The sequence below is a fragment of the Symphodus melops genome, assembly GCF_947650265.1.
Source record: "Symphodus melops genome assembly, chromosome: 17".
NCBI lineage: Eukaryota > Metazoa > Chordata > Actinopteri > Labriformes > Labridae > Symphodus > Symphodus melops.
The window spans coordinates 4959218-4976658 of record NC_136707.1 but is presented as its reverse complement, the minus strand read 5'-3'; the positions used below and the strand labels follow the sequence as shown (position 1 = coordinate 4976658).

At 41.7% G+C, this 17441-nt stretch overlaps 2 protein-coding genes across 5 annotated transcripts in view; both read left to right on the top strand.

Moving 5' to 3' along the window:
• Window positions 1–1495: 1495 nt before the first annotated feature.
• actb2 (actin, beta 2) lies at window positions 1496–5791 on the top strand. The gene is made up of 6 exons (XM_079366138.1): window positions 1496–1606; window positions 3006–3135; window positions 3486–3725; window positions 4148–4586; window positions 4688–4869; window positions 4981–5791. The coding sequence occupies exons 2-6, from the start codon at window positions 3013–3015 to the stop codon at window positions 5122–5124; spliced, it is 1128 nt and encodes a 375-aa protein (XP_079222264.1). The 5' UTR covers window positions 1496–1606; window positions 3006–3012; the 3' UTR covers window positions 5125–5791.
• Window positions 5792–15651: 9860 nt separating this feature from the next.
• Window positions 15652–17441, top strand: part of tnrc18 (trinucleotide repeat containing 18) — a 47308-nt gene continuing 45518 nt past the window's right edge. For all 4 annotated transcript variants that reach the window (XM_079366775.1, XM_079366776.1, XM_079366777.1 and 1 more), the window contains exon 1: window positions 15652–15854. The gene's annotated coding sequence lies outside the window, so the exon portion shown is untranslated. The remainder of the gene's footprint in view (window positions 15855–17441) is intronic.

Sequence of the window (17441 nt, the reverse complement as noted above, 5' to 3'; positions counted from 1 at the left end):
CATGTCTGTAGAGTCAAAACCGAATTATTATTTACATTAATGAGCAAGACAATAACTGGTTTGATCTAAAATGTGCTGAATTCAGGATCTGCAGTTTAAGAGACGCTAACAGCTACCATCATCATCTACACAATAAAACAAGTGAAGCACTGTCACTGTGTTGCATGAACAACGTGATAAACCATATTATGTCCTTTTAAAGCCAACTTGCGCATGAATGAAGACAAGGAAGAGAAGAGAAACCACTCAGAAGTAGGTGCTACTGAGAAAGACAGAGAAAGGAAGAGGAAGCAACAAAGAAGGAAGAGAAGTTTCTGCATGTCACTGCAAGCCAAAGCTTAAAACGCCATTTAAATCTCTCAGCCACTCATCTCATATGATAGGTTTAGAAGCAAAGTGTGAATTAAAGTCTGCTGCCAGATGGAAATAGATAGAGATGGAGGATGAAAATAATATACATATTTCGCATATGCATTAGTCAATTAGTCAGTCAAATGTAACTTTAATATGGGGATAAAGGATTGGATATTGTACTTGCTGGCAAGCCAGTTGGTATTACCTTAAAAGAAATGGAGTGTATGACACCCATATAGACTAATATTTTGCCTATAATTTAATCGTCTTTTGGCTTTAAATCAGATATTTTGTCACAGTTAAAATCAAATGTGCTTTCTTCATGAAACGATTTAATTCTCTTTTACTATCTAGAGCTGTTACATCGCAAATAGCATCAAAAATCTCATTATGCTAACAAATCCCATCCTCTCCTGAAATGACACACCTTCGGGCTCTTGCATGTCAGGCAGAGACAGTGAGAGCATATCCATGGGAGTCACAAAGCATGAGTACTCGTTCAACAAATTAACATAGTCAGCAAACCGTACATGGAAGATATGGCCTTTAGTGGTCATCCCTACGTTTATGACAGGGCAGCTCAAACACCCTTGTGTGTATGTATTATGTGTGTTGTCTGTCTGTCTGTCTGTCCTGGTGATGCAGTGGCTGCAGTCCCAACTGAGTTTACAGCAGGTTTTTCATCAGTAACATATCCTCCACCCTCTGTGTTATTCAAACATCAAATAGCTTTAGGTTCATCTAGAGTAAGGAATACCTTTAAGTCCTGGGCCTTTGCAGCTTTCACAAGGAGGAGTCATGTTTAGCTGTTAATTATCATATGTTGAACAACATGGAGCAGGTGTAGGGGAGACATGTTCACACGTAAGGGGGTTAAAACATCAACATGCCTGTATATAAAATACATAATATCAAGAGATTAGATTTATTAGGCCTCACAACATCAATCCCGTCCCTTTTATTTTCTCCAATCCTTTGCTATTATCGCCTCCCTCTCTCTCGCTCAAATCGCGAGAGCCCAGTGCAGCACAGTGTGCACGCGACGTGCCCCAGTGCATGACGCTGGACCAATCAGAGCGCACAATTCCGAAAGTTTACCTTTTATGGCTCGAGCCGGGCAACTGACGCAGTATAAAAGGCATGCGCCCACTGCTAACGGATTCACTCTGAGCGTCGTCTTACGCAGCTCGTGCGGGATATCATTTGCCTGAAACCGGTTCCCTTAAAGCGAAAAGCCCCCCCCCACTCAAAGGTAAGAGACAGACACGTTTTTATGTGAACTTCTGAGTTTTTTTCATTAATCTATTTAGTAAACAATGATTGCAATTGTTTATGATCGTGCAATCGTCATTTTTGAATGTGAAAGATGTCGGGGACCACGAGGGTCTTTGTCCTGTCATACACCAACGATCTGCTAATATGCCATAAAGAATAAAAAAAACAGAAGTAATGATGTAAACCAGCTTCTGTATTTTACTCTTGTATTTCACATTGTAATGTTATAGCAGGGATGGCCGCTAAACTTCCGTCTGACAGGTGCTTTTTTATCTTGGCTTAACAGTTTTACACTTATGATTTCAAATCAGTAAACTATAAACGGTTTTAAGTGTTAAATATCATAGTTGTGTGGTATATTGGCTTTACATGTCTGCATTAACAGGCTAGTCTGGGAAAGAAGCTTTTGAGTTGAGGTCGTCTGGATACCGGCTGCTCCCCTTTGTGCGCCCGATGCGGCGGGGTGTGACCTACTTTTTTTTCTTTTCACATTAGCTTAGCCACACTATGCTAACTCCACCATGGAGACTTGCACCAGTTGCATTTTTAAACTATTTTTTTTTTCCTCGACACTACATAATTTTTTTTTTCAAGGACTATTTTGTGCCAGTGTATCATGTTTGATTTGTGTTCTTGCAGGCTATATCCCCTGTCGTTAGGGGATGTGAAGGATTAAAAGGCCTGCATTTTATTAAATAGATAAAGGGGGTAATTTAAAACACCTGTCCTATTCTTTTTCTTTAAGCACGAGGCAAGGGGAGGAAAATGACTAATCATCTCCTCTTAGAAAAGGCGTGGCCTTCAGGAAACTGAGCAGCAGTAAAAGGACGTCTGCCCCATTCATGAGTCAACAGAAAATCATTATGCAACTTTTTTTTTTTTATTCTTGAAAGACACTAGAGTTTCTTTATTGTTGCAATGGGGGGCTACATGCAATGAATGAGGCTGTTCAAGGCTGATTATGACGTTGTGACGTTAAAGCGAATATTTGTGCTTGTAGCATTAAAATTCAGTATGACTCTGAAATAAGGAGGAGGAGGAAGTCAATTGTAGCGAGCAGAAGGGAGTGGTCGCGCGCCGCCGTGTCACATAATTTTCTTGATGTGCCGCTCTGGCCGCGCGCCATGGCGCCGGTAGACTCAAAGCTGCTCGAAAACCGAACCATGTCCTTATATGGTAATAACAGAATGCAGCGCCACTTCCTTTTGTCTGGCTTGGTCGGAATTTGGGGGCACGAGCGCCACCCAGAGGCAAGCTCGCGAACTGCTGCTAGTTTGCACAGGAAGTGAGAGCTAAATGAATCAGCGCTGTGGCTGTATAAAGACGGCTGTAGAGCTCGGCAGTAACTTTTTTTTCTTTTTTTTTTCTCTCACCAGTTCAGCCATGGAAGATGAAATCGCCGCACTGGTTGTTGACAACGGATCCGGTATGTGCAAAGCCGGATTCGCCGGAGACGACGCCCCACGTGCTGTCTTCCCCTCCATCGTTGGTCGCCCCAGGCATCAGGTGGGTTAATCTACTTCAGAATTAAGCTTTAACGCATGATTTATTAATTTTCTGGAATTTTCAAATTCATATATGACTTCAAAATGCATTTAATGTAATTTTAGTTCTGAAATTAATTAAAATATCTGTCAATTGTATTTATTTAACATCAGGTATAAATGTAATTAAATTAATGTAAACATGTAATTAAAAGGCTAATCTACTTAAATTTGAGGTTCCCTTATTTATTTTTCCTACATTGAATTCCTACACCAAAAAAAACTACATTGAAGACGCATGTTCCTGTAACTAAGTCAGGAAACCAACTCTTGAAATTAGTTAATTAAAGAAACTGAAATTGTTTGTTTCAGGGAGTGATGGTGGGTATGGGCCAGAAGGACAGCTACGTTGGTGATGAAGCCCAGAGCAAGAGAGGTATCCTGACCCTGAAGTACCCCATCGAGCACGGTATTGTGACCAACTGGGATGACATGGAGAAGATCTGGCATCACACCTTCTACAATGAGCTGAGAGTTGCCCCTGAGGAGCACCCTGTCCTGCTCACAGAGGCCCCCCTGAACCCCAAAGCCAACAGGGAGAAGATGACCCAGGTATGAACTCCTACATTTGCCCAAGATGATTAAATCATTCCAGTTAAACGATACATTTAGGTAGTTCCTGTCAAACTATAGTTGCCTCATTTCCTTCTTAGTTTTCTCCTTCATTCCAATTTCACCTGCTCCTTCCTCTACCTCTCCCCCAGGACCTCTCTCCTATAAGATGATCTATCATCAACAGGTCTCTCTACTGTGTGCCTTTTACTCTGCACCTGTCTGATTAGCTGAGTCATTAGATAAGCACCTAATAGACATCTGACATGCACAAGTGTGAAGGGATGTTGACTTTCTGCACTGTTTTCCCCCAACTAACTTCATGTAAACCCCACTCTGGTGCATGTAGTGAGTGCAGTGTGCACACAAGCTGCAGACAGTCAATGATGATCTATACTAAGAGTCTTATCTTGTTTCTACAGATCATGTTCGAGACCTTCAACACCCCCGCCATGTACGTTGCCATCCAGGCTGTGCTGTCCCTGTATGCCTCTGGTCGTACCACTGGTATCGTGATGGACTCTGGTGATGGTGTGACCCACACAGTGCCCATCTACGAGGGTTATGCCCTGCCCCACGCCATCCTGCGTCTGGACTTGGCCGGTCGCGACCTCACAGACTACCTCATGAAGATCCTGACAGAGCGTGGCTACTCTTTCACCACCACAGCCGAGAGGGAAATCGTGCGTGACATCAAGGAGAAGCTGTGCTACGTCGCCCTGGACTTCGAGCAGGAGATGGGCACTGCTGCCTCCTCTTCCTCCCTGGAGAAGAGCTACGAGCTGCCCGACGGACAGGTCATCACCATCGGCAATGAGAGGTTCCGTTGCCCTGAGGCCCTCTTCCAGCCTTCCTTCCTCGGTAAGTTTCCCTGCTGAAGCATTAGTTATATGCTGTAACGTACTTTCTAAGGTTTACCCCAGTCTTCAAATGTCTGACCAGTGTCTTGATTTTGCTCTCAGGTATGGAGTCCTGTGGAATCCACGAGACCACCTACAACAGCATCATGAAGTGCGACGTCGACATCCGTAAGGATCTGTACGCCAACACCGTGCTGTCTGGAGGTACCACCATGTACCCCGGCATCGCTGACCGCATGCAGAAGGAGATCACAGCCCTGGCCCCATCCACCATGAAGATCAAGGTAAGTGGTGTTGCTGCAAACGCAGAACCCAGAAAGTGATTGGTTGCAGCATGCATATGATTTTTTTATAATGCCCGCATGTCCTGATAAGTTTTCCTTGTGTTCTCACAGATCATTGCCCCACCAGAGCGTAAATACTCTGTCTGGATCGGAGGCTCCATCCTGGCCTCTCTGTCCACCTTCCAGCAGATGTGGATCAGCAAGCAGGAGTACGATGAGTCCGGCCCCTCCATCGTCCACCGTAAATGCTTCTAAACAGACTGTTCCTTCTCCCCCTCCCCGACCAAACACCCAACAACTTCAGCTCTGTGCAAAACAACCACACACCACACATTTCTCATACACACTCAGGCGCAGAGCCTAGATGACCAACTCATTGGCATGGCTTCAGTTATTTTTGGCGCTTGACTCAGGATTTAGAAAAAACTGGAACAATGAAGGAAACGGTAATGTTTTTGGCTAGGTTAAAAAAAAGCACCCCAAGGTTCTGCAGTTGCATCTGGGGACTTACAAAATGTACATTTTGTTTTTCTTTGAGTCATTCCAAATGTTTGTTAACTGCATTGTTCAGACACATGATTCCAAATGTTAACTGCATTGTTCAGACACGTATTCGCCTCTGTGAAGGCTGCCCAGTGGTTGGCGCATACTTAAACATGGTTGTAGTATCGCTTGTATGTAAATTATGTCTGGGTTTTTTGTACTTTCAGCCTTAAAAATATCTTGGTCCTGTTAATTTTTTTTGTTTTTGTTATGCAAAACCCAATCGTGACCTCTTCTTCCCCCTGTTGGAAGTTTCATCCCCGGGGTGGTGGGGCAAGGGGTCTCGAAGTGATAGGGTAACATGGGGTGCCAGACCGGTGGGGCCAACCTGTACACTGACTAAACAATCCCAATAAAGTGCACATGTGTTCCGACATGACGTCTGACTCTTGTCCTTTCTACTCAATCTTATGACTGTGAATAAGTGTGGTGACTCCATAAGCTGAGTGAGTTTACAACAAATGACACTAGACCAGAAAGGTCAGGTTAATTTAAATCTTCCAGATTCCATTACTTCTGCTTTAAGTATGGTTACATAATCACTTGAGTAGCTAATATGACGGTCACGTCAAGCTCAATTTGTAGAAAAGAACAAATGGTGCATCACTTGAGAACCATCTTCAATATCTAACTTAAATCTGACAGGTTTAAGAAGACTCTTATTTTGAATGCCTTTTTGAAAGTGAGAGCCATCTAACAATATACATGCTAAGAACTAAACAAACTTTCTCATACACCCTTTTGACTCAACTTCCTGTCCTTTAAATAAATGCTCAGTACACAAAAGGCTACCTAATTAGTGCTAAGTGGTCTGTATCCATTTGAATGTGTTGCTGAAGGATAATGGAAAGGGGTAATCAGTCAAATCTTATGTACATTAAATGCAAACATTTCCCAGACCAAGTAAATGTTGCAAAACACATTTCATGGAGTAAAGCAGAAAGCTGCACCTGCTGCCTTTACTGCCTCGCCTTCTCATTTAGCTCCGGATGCAGTCCCAGCAGTGACGTGCCTCTGGATTCATATTGAAAAAGGAAATTATATAACTGATGTGGCTCCCATTTAAGCTAGTTTTTCAGCCTGCGTAAGGTCAATTTAGAGAAAATCCCCAAACATTTTGAATCTTACTGTTTCTCAACAAGCAGCATTATAAACCCTGAATGAGTGGAAAATGCTTTCAGCTTGCTGGAAATTAATTCATAATATATAAGCTGTTTAAATTATAAATCTGATCACACAAACTGCAACATGTTCCATTCGTTCAGCCACAATCTTTAGCATTTGATGCAACATCCCCAAGTATTAAAACATGAATATCTGTCAGTGAAACGGCTGACAGGCATTCAGTTCTGTAAGCACTGATTTCTCACTTGAATAATATATTCTGGAAGACTGAATGTGTGCGGGTGTATTTTGTCTCTAAGATGTACAGCTCTGGAATGCTGTTACTTTTTTGTGATGTATTATTTCCATGTGATGTTTTAACTGTGACCTGCCATATGTAAATGAGTTCTCTGGTACAAAATGTTAAATAGCAACAAGATACCAACAGTGTTATCTAACAATGACATGACGAAACTTCACATCAGTCAGGTGTAAATCACCAACATGTTCAGTCATGAGTGAGTACAGTCAGCATTCGCTGTGTCGTAAGGGCCCGTGTTGATACTTGCCTTTTGAACGTGTAACCATTTTTTAGAATTCCTTTAAGTCTTAAAAGCTTGAAATAAAGCTAGTTAGTAATAGTCATTTAATGTTGTCCAGGTTGATTTAACAGGTTCTTCTGAATTACTCTTACCAGAAAAGCGACAGTCAACTCTTATTGCACTGATAACAAAATAAAAGATGAAAAATGCATCAAGTACAATCCAAAGTAGCTGATCTGCTCAAGTTAACACACGCAGTAGTAAGGGGAGATTTTTGCTTTGGCTTACTTTTGATTCACAGCATTCCTGATATGCAGCATAACAACAGTCTCTCTCCTTGTTTAATCATTTATGCGTTAAAAAGATAACTGGTGAAGTTCATGACTGGTATTTCCTCTAACAATGGCAATTGACTTAACTGTGGCTGTAATCAGAACATTTTTAAAAGAGTATATGTTTTAGAAAGTCATCACTCTCATCTGTTTTCTACCGATATTATGTTCTTGTACAGCTGAACGGATGTAAAATGATGATCTCATGTCAAAGGTCAGTGCAGGCTCAGAGGACGGGACCCAATGAGGTCATTCAGTCACACATGATGTAAGTCAGAGCTTAGACCTACAGTTGTGCTCATAAGTATTCATACCCCTTGCATCGTTTTGCTATTGCTTGTGTATTTCTTTGCTAAATTCATTTATTCTCCAACTAATTACATAAAAAGGTTGAAATAGGCTTTCACAAATATAACATATGTCTTGCTGACAAATTTCATTCTTATTTCAGCTTTATTTAACAAATTGGCAAAAAATGTCATGTTCAGAAGTATTCATACCCCTGTTTCTAACATGATTTAATACTTAATGGCATAGCCTTTATTTGCTATTACAGATTCAAGACGTCTCCTGTAGTTTACTACGAGGTTCTGGCATGTTTCCACTGGGATTTTGGCCCACTCCTCCTTTGAAATTCTCTCCAGGTCCTGAAAATTGGTTGGTTTTCTTGCTTTGACCTTCATCTTGAGTTGCCTCCACAGATTTTCGATAGGGTTGAGGTCGGGGCTTTGGCTTGGCCATTTCAAAACATTGATTGTGTTGTCCTCAAACCATTTCTTGACCATTTTGGCGGTATGTTTGGGGTCATTATCCAGTTAGAAGATCCATTGTGGCCCCAGACCAAGCTTTGCCGCTGACTGTCGGATGTTCTCTTGGAGGGTACTGATGTACTGTTCCTTCCTCATGATGCCATCCACCTTAACGAGGTTACCGGTCCCACTCGCTGAGAAACAGCCCCACAGCATTATGCTTCCTCCTCCATGCTTGACAGTTGGCACTGTGTTCTTTGGTTTGAAAGCTTCACCCTTCTTTCGCCAAACATAAGCGACATCTCTGTGCCCAAAGAGCTCTATCTTTACCTCATCTGACCATAGAACCGACAACCAAAAGGCCTCTTCTTCATTCAGGTGACCTTTGGCGAAGTCAAGACGCGATCTTGTGTGGTTAGGCTTGAGCAATGGAGTCTTCCGTGGTCGGCGTCCATGGAGTCCTGCCCTGTTCAATGTCCTCTGGAGTGTTTGTCTGGAGATACTGGTTCCTTTGTCACTGATACCCTGCAACATCTCCTTGGTGGTGATTCGTGGGTTGATGGTGGCGGCCCGAACCAATTTTCTGGCAAGTCTGTCTGACACTTTGGGCTTCCTTCCAGGTCTTTTAAGGTTCTTCACTGTGTTGAATGCCTTAAACTTCTTATCAATACTCTGGACTGTGGCTGCATGGACTTGAAAACACTTGGATATTGCTTTGTAACCCAAACCTTCCTTGTGCGCCTCCACAATACGGGATCTTAGGTCCTCACTCAGTTCTTTCTGCTTGACCATGGTGTCGAGTCTGGCATTGATGATGAACTGACAGTGGACTCACCAATACTCCTTAATTTATAGGGCCAGTGAACTTTCTGGCAACCAATATTCACTTTCAATTGTTAATTAATTAATTGGACACACCTATGAAGTGAAAAAGTACCTGAACCAGGAAAAATATTTACCTTTGTACTTCAGAAGGACAAGGGTATGAATACATTTGAACAGGGGTGAAAATAGAAATACTATAACAAATGACATAATCCTCATCAGCCCATTTAAAATGTGTTCTGGATTGTTGTGTAACAACTGTGTCTCCCTTAGTATAGGTGTATCCGCAATATCCAAGCTTAATTGTAGAAAAGAATTGAGAATTAGTTAATTTTAGTATGGGTATGAATACTTATGAGCACAACTGTACATCATCACCTAAGAGCTTAGGCTCTTATTGTCCCAAAAAAGCCTTTTTTTTGTAGATCAACCTCTCTTCTTTCATGATGATGTCATCTCTGATCATGCTCTCCTCTGAGGTTATCACATGGCTGTTTATCAGTCAGAAATGAACAGAACATATGCAAGATGAACAAAGGGTGTTGTTGTGTGACATACTTATGAGGCAAATATCTTATTTCTGCAAAGGAGACAATATTCCCAAATGTCAGAGATTTTAAAACAATGTATTTCAAATGAGAGCAACATTTCTAGCACTAGAAAATGACCAAATGACCAAATTCCACATTTTTGGTCAAATCTCTGCTGAAATTCTCAAATCACCAGCTGCTAGGGATTTTACAGCAGTTACACAGTTCAGACAGAAGGTGGCAGTAAAGGTCAACTTTAATTTAGACTCAAAAGGTTAGTGACAAAACAGTGTAACGCCAGTATGGGGGGCGGGATTAATTCAACGTGATTATGATAAAAACCTTTCTCAGAGATAGGTGGAATGTCAAATGATATCAGAGGAGGGAAAACAAAGGGAGACAGAGCTTCACTGAAGAACAAAAAAACCCTGATCAGTACGGGGGTTTCAGGGTGAATGGTTCTGTAATGTCCATGCTGACAGCTGTTTGAGATGCTTATGATGTAAAAGCCAATTTCTCTCCAAATTAAATATGTAACTGTGTGCCATTAAACCTTCTTGAACTCCTGTTAAATATGATGCAAAGAGCTAAATGTTGGAACTTTGCCTTTAATGTTCAACTTAGTGTAATGTTTGGGGACTTCCATCTTTGGTTAATGAAGTACATTTGTAATCTATTTAATGGAGGACAGTGACTATTGGAGTGTGTGTCCATTACAGCAGTACAAATGAGGTGGATGAAGAGGAAGGCGGCCATTAAAGGGACTGAGCCGCTTTATGTTTTCCGTCAGCTTTCCTAGAATGTGACCCTCTGCTGATTCAGGCACTTTTTACATCCTGCCCACATCTAAAAAGGGATTGAAACATTTGCATATAACACTGATGAAAGAGGATAAGATTGATTGTGGACCGAGCTGCCACACCCTCATGTTCTATGCACCATATCCTGTTTCTGTGTGTCACGAGGATCCAGCTGCAGCCAAAGTCCTGCTGTGTCCTTTCATTAGAGTGTTCCACTTTCTGCAGTGTTCTGGGCTGCATCTGGTGATATACGAGGAAGAGGTTGGAAGGCTGATTTAGGGGGGGGGGCATACAGGCCTGTGTGCACGCATATGGTGGTGTGTGTTTGCACTGATATGAATTCATGTATGCATGCAATGCATTAAGCCCAGACTGCCCCATGCACACACACATACACACATTGAAGATCAAGTGTGTTTGGAAATGTATTCCATCTCACTTGAGGCCCCCCACCGCCTATGATTCTGCTGAGACTGCTTTGCTCTGATATCCTTTTATTGCCACGCCAGCAAAACACTCACTGGCAGAAAGACTTGGCATGAGTGCAGCCATTTTTCAATGCTTGGTGAGGCTGCGAGTGTGCACGCTCCAGCACAGGTGTGAGCACTGCAGGTGTTTGTGAAGGAATCAGACAGAGGGGGAACAATTTGTCAGAAAATGAGACTTCCTGTGTTCCTCCATTTACAGCAGCTGTGCAGCCTTCACGTTATTGGTTCCATCAGCCAGGTCACTGCTTCAACCTGCCTGCGGCTTTCATCTTCCTCCAACAGGTGGAGCCACTGTGCTACTTGTATCTGTCTTGCACAAGAACTGGGTGAAAGGGAAGTGAGGCTAGTAGTGATGACAGAAAGAGGCCAGCAGAGAATAATTGATCATATTTATACAGTAGCTCTTTTTCTGTGTGCCTCAGAGTGATCTGCACTCTCCTTAGGGGGACGTGTTCACTGGATGTGCTGCACCCCACCTCTACACTCCTCTCTCTGTGAATGTTATCTTCTTTGACTGTTTGACAGCAGTGTTTTCCCCCCTGATTGACAGATGGGTGCAAAAACTGTCAATGGAATTGGTCAGAATGAACTTATGTATCATCATTGCTTGCTATACAGTCTATATTTGTGCACCAAACTCATACTGTACACTTCATCATCCCCTCGCAATCGAATGAGGGTAATGTCCTGAATATTTCCTGCTGTGTTCTCACACTAGCTCAACTCGATTTCAAGCAGAAAATTCTCTAGGAAGCCCTCTGGGTAAAGTTGGAGTGAAATATTTGGCTGTTTGTGTTCACACATGTATGCAGAACATGTCAGGACCATTCTAGGAGTATTGTGCATGTGTGAAAGCACATTATATATTAAAATCAGGAGGGATCTCATACATACTTAAGTCACACACATATTGGAAAACCTAAAGCTATTTGATAACTACTTACATTAGCATTTAACCACTTCCTATTATACAATACGATAGAAAAGGTACCACATCCAAGCAACTATCAATGCTAGCTAAATAATGTAAAGTTTAACATAATGTTAGCCAGGACTTTGTAGAATGCTTGGCTGTCTATTGTTCCTTAGCTTTCAGTAGTTTGCATTAGTGTTACACAACACAAAAGAAGATGTGCCAGGTTGACTAATTAACAGGCACGTCAGCTAGGAATTGATGGAACGTACAACTTACCTTTGGTCTGACATTGAGCAAACATAATTTAAGATCCCATTTCAACATACCAACCAGTCATCACAGCCTACTTAGTATTCAATACATCTTTATTCCAAATTAATGTTTGAAAAGTGATGTTCACCACATCTAGCCAATATTCACATTAACTAGTTAGCAGTGGTGTTATTATTGGTTCATTGTAGTTGCTAAGTTACATGTCTGTAGCCAGGGAGGTATCGAAACAACATTGTTTACTCATTCACTCAATGAGCTAGTGATGTGAAGTTGAATAAACGGGTTTAAAGGGTTTATCCAATGTGTTATCTTAACATGAAATATTGCATGATGTCTTTATAATCTTTCACCCACCATTGTCTTTTAGTTGCCAATTTTGCGATACATTTATTCAATTCACAACAGGGAGCAGGAAGGCATTAGTGTTGCTCTTAATCAGGGAGAGTGGCCACCTTGTGAATAGAATGAACTGACTGTAGGTCATGAAAAGTGTGAATATTAATGGTGATCGTTATCACCAGCAATCTGTGCATTCAGGCCATGGGATTCAGTCCTATTAGTGTCAGGATGGTGTTCATGTTTCTGCTTTTTCCTCCCCCACCTCAAGCTGTGTTCTCAGTATAAACCCTACAAGGTACTGTCTGATGATTGACAGCTACCCCATGAGGGCTGTGTGTGTGTACGTGTCTGTGTGTTCTTCAAGGGGGTTGATGTTTGTGGTGATGTCAGACTTGTTTATTTCATGTGGGATTTTTTTTTTATACTGCATGTATATTTGTTTCACTCTGTCAGTAAACATGACATTGCAATTAGCCTTTTTACACAATGATGTTGCAGGTTTGTGGAACTGCAGCAGACACTAGAAAAACAATACGGTAGTTGTGTTGAGCATAAGACAACGTATGATAAATTATTTAACCCTGTGAGGATGTAGGCACTTTGTGTGTGTGTGGTGAGGAGTGATAGGGAGGGGTCACATATGGACTATGAAAATATTATGTAATATGGTAGGGGATGTGTTTAACTGTGACAATGACCATACATTCAGGCTTTATTGGTACCAGCCCATATGTCAATGCGCAAACTCTGTTATTGTTAAAGAGTCGGATTAGGTGCTTATGCTGGAAAAATTTCTCTGTATTTATTTATTTGTGGTTTTCTTCTGCAGAGAGGGGTGAACCCCCTCCAGATGGACTAATCAATGCTGTGCCTTTGCTCCAGCCCCTGTGGGTAAACGTTTCACTGTCTGGCCGACAAATCAAATCATTTACCCGATCCTTGAAAAGATAGGGACAGAAATAAACCTACAAACCCGACAATGATATTTAGACAACTACGGTCCATTTAAGTGTAATGCAGAGATGGCATGTTGTTCTGGCAGTGATGAGAGCTGAGAAAGAAAAAAAAACAGTTGGGGATAACAAGTAATAAAAAAACAATGTTCTAGTAATGAAACATTGGCTGTGGTTTTATATTGACTCAGCAGCCTTGAGGCTATAAATCTCTGTACTTTTCCACTGCAGTCCCAAAGAGAGGACGGGCTTGGAGCTTTAAGTTGGACCATCCTCAAACAGCCCAGTTGGTGTATGGGCTATAAAAAACACACAATCTACCAAATGGTCCCATCTGCTCCTGCTGTAAGGCATAACATGGATAACCTAGAAATAAACGGACAGTGTATCTGTTATATGATCAGGTGCGAGCATGCAGTCGATAAAAATCTCTAGACCTCATATTATATAAAAATCTTATTTTGTAATTTAGCAAAACAAAATCAAATGGCTACAGTTAAATTACTCTGAACTCTAAACTTGATGGATTAATTTATAGGCTACTATTCCCTTTTCATATGAAAGGATCCATGTCTTATCTGTTCAAAAAAAAAATACCATTAGCCTACTAAAACAACCACTATACACTCCTGCAGCAAAAAACCCACCTGAAAGTGGACTTAACCCCCACGGCAGTTGACAAGAAAAACAACAAGGAGAAGAAGAAACCTGCTTCCAGCCTGCAGGGTGAAAAGAAAGCAACAATAGGGCTCTAATCTAAAGGCATTGTCTAAATTCCCAGTCGGAGCAATTTTGGAGAACAAAGGGCCGCTTGGTCCCCTCGGACGGGACCTCACCGTGATCTCCGCCTAGTAATTCCCTCCCCGGGTCTAGTCAGAGAAGGTCAGCCGGGTGAGGGCGGACACTGAGCGGCCTCTCTGCTCGGCTCAGTGGCACCGTTGGTTGAGAATCAAAATATGACACGAAAAAAAAACAACAAACCGACTTTAATTGAGGGCTTCTCGGAACCATCAGCAAACCAACCACACAGCGAGTCAGTTTTTCCGCAGCTTCGACGGAACTACAGCCGTCCTCTCTCGTCTTCTTCCGCGGTTTGCTCGCTGTTTTGGAGGCTCTCTGTCCCCTATCGGAGGGCGTCCTTGAAACCGACTCACTGGAAGAAGGAGGGGCTGGAGAAGTAGAAGGAGGGGGGGGGGGGACATGGGGGAGCTTGAAACCGCTTCGTGTATTTTTTTTAATCAACATTTTTTTCTAACTATGAGCGGTTTAACTCAAAGGGAAATGTAAATCTTAAAAAAAAAACCTAAAGAGTAATACAGTATACTTTTCACGAGGGGGGTCATGTGAGAGGGACTTTCAGGACCCTAGTTTACATATAGGCTCAAGGTCTGGTTCACACACCCCCTCCTTTTCTGAATTTCAGCTTAAAATAAAGCACTAAATGAGTGCGCCACTTTTCCCTTCTCTTCTTATGCAAATCTGTGTCCGTCCCTGCTAAGACTCCCGGCAGATTGAACACCAGGAGACATCCAGTGTATAGCTTCTCCGTCCTTGGGGCCATTTGCATAGGCCTACAGAAAAGAAAGGCTGGCATTCATCTGAGAAAATCAAAATAACATCCATGAAGAATCAAATATAAATAACAAATATTTATTAATGAAAGTTCACTTTACTTTTAATGGACTATTCTGAATTATGCATGTTAAATCTTTAAATTATAGCCCATACTTACATATCTTTCAGGGCTAAAATAAATGAGTAAAGATAATTCAAGTACAAACTCTTAAGGGCTGAACTTTGTAATTTGTATGTTCGGCCTGATTACTTTATGTCTTCCTGTTATCTTCCGTATATATATATATATATATATATATATATATATATATATATATATATATATATATTTGAATCTGCAATCAAGTGTATTTTTTCCAATTATAATATAAACACATAGCTAAAAAAAAAAGTTTGACTGTTTTAGCTGATTCTTCCAGTGAGAAATTGTAAACAGTAACCATATTATTAAATGTGAAACAACGCCCCCATACTTTTGCCCCATCCTATAGCGTCTATTATAACAAGCATGAAAATGGTAATGGGGGGGGGGTCGCCTTGAAACTCGTCCCCACCACGACCAACATCGTCCCTCTTTAAAAAAAAAAAACAGAAACCCACTGTTGTTTTGATCACTCAAGTCTTGAAGGGAGAGGGGACCTTGAAACGGGCTCAACCTCCTTGCTCCATAATTGGTTTTGTAGTGCTGGCGCGAGGCCAGTATGTCTTTTTTTAATGCTGGGACTTTGATTGACAGTTCGTCCAGCCAATCGGACAGCAGCTTTGCAAACCATCCAGGGCTGGGCTCGGGGTTGGGTGGAAGCGAAGGGTAGGTGGGCGGGGCCTGCAAAAACAATGCTGTGTTTCATTGCTGAAGAGTTTACGGACGCGTCAGGGTCTGTTTCTCCCCCCACTAGTTATCCCTTCAGTTTACCTTCGGACGAGCCAGCAATGGACTACCGAAGTCCTACGAACAACCACGACGGATTTTGAGAAATATTTTTTTTCGCTTGCTCCTCAACATTTTCTACTTTGAAGTAAGCGATCGGCATGTTTTTTTTCTTGTTGGTCTACTTTTATACAACTAAATAATCCACGTTGTTATCGTGTTTAATAGATTATGGATAAACAAATATTTATGAAAAGGGCGCGGAGATTATAGCGTTGACTATTTTGGATTTATAAGGGGCTTCTTGTCGTTGTGAAAAGTCCCCTTTTTTTGTTGCAGACATTTCCGCCGAGAAAGTTTTTGCGTGTCATTTAATGGAACCGTGAAAAGTTTGAAACGTGGCTGAAACGCCGTGCTCCTCTTCTGCCGTGCCGCATGCATCAGCAGGGGGAATGGATGCATTTATTACAAACCACCAGGTCTATTTCAGATAGCTTTGAAGCCGACATTTGTGTCAGGGAGTGTTTTTCTTTTTTTGTTGTTGTCGAAGGAAACATGGTTTATTGTGATTTCTTCTTGTCCCGCCTGTAGCCTGTTTATCACGAGTCATGTGTTTGGGCTTGCAGCTTTTTTGAAGGTTATCTCGACTTTTCTTTCTTGTTTTATTTTTAATCCGAAGAACAAATAGTGTTTGAATGGTTCCTATTTTGGGTGTAGTTGGAAAATAAATAGAATCAACATGACATCATTTTTAATCCTACCCGCACGGATAAAGTCACAATTGTAGGCTATGTTGTTATTTTCTTAAAGTTAGGTTTCTTATCATCTATTTATTTTCAAAACTTTCAGTATGACAAATATCGATCCCTGCGAAACATGTTCTCACAATCGGCTATATTTACATTAAAATCGACCTTTTATCAGCTTTAGGCGCATTGCTTAAAACGATAGGCTATTACAGATTAAACACACCGTATTACGCATCTTAATACGAGTTATTTAAGCTTAGTGCCAGATGCCAAACCTTCACAAATTGTGTTTTCCTAGTTTTAAAAGTGTTAAATGTTTAGATTTCTTTTCTTTGGGAAGCAACACCCAGGTCCAGCTGTAGCCTGGACTCCATTCGCTTCCATGGGGGAACAAAACACCGATCACCCCGCTGCTGAATGATGCAGCCTTTTGCAACCTTATTTATTTTTAACCCGTTTGAAATTTATATTTGATGCGCTTTCAGTAGGTGGTGTATTGGCTTTCAGGGAGACTCGAGCAAAAGCGTATATTGCTGGTGTAGGTAAACAGCGGTGTAATCGGAAACATGTAGAAATTGTTGTTTTAAAATGTGACGGTGTGCGTTTCCATTGCGGGACCAGGAGGGTGTTTTCATGGCCGGGTACAGAGCAGCTGGCCTCCCCCCTCTCTCCTGCATGTGTTTCCCAGGGAAGAGCAGCTCCAGAGCGGCTGCTGCGCGTCGAGCTGTGTGTGTGTGTGTGTGGAGGGGGGGTGGAGTGTAGATAGTCCGCTAAAAAAATGTTAGATAATAGAGTTGTAGAGATAAGTTAACCCTTCAATTAGTCCCGCAGTTGATATACATCAGTAAGAACATATACTATCCATCTGTCGACAAGCTTTATGCAACGTTCAGTTTTTGAAGTGCATTTCCAAACTGCGTCATTGCGCGGCTTGGACCGCCTGTTTCGCTGGAAAGAGGAGAAATCCGAAAACAATCACTTCCAAA

Bases quoted from the DNA above. Each gene is read 5' to 3' on its own strand.
- actb2 (XM_079366138.1), top strand. From the start codon at position 3,013: ATGGAAGATGAAATCGCCGCACTGGTTGTTGACAACGGATCCGGTATG. The intron at 3,136-3,485 runs GTGGGTTAATCT...TGTTTGTTTCAG, and splicing joins TTGGTCGCCCCAGGCATCAG to GGAGTGATGGTGGGTATGGG. The intron at 4,870-4,980 runs GTAAGTGGTGTT...GTGTTCTCACAG, and splicing joins CATCCACCATGAAGATCAAG to ATCATTGCCCCACCAGAGCG.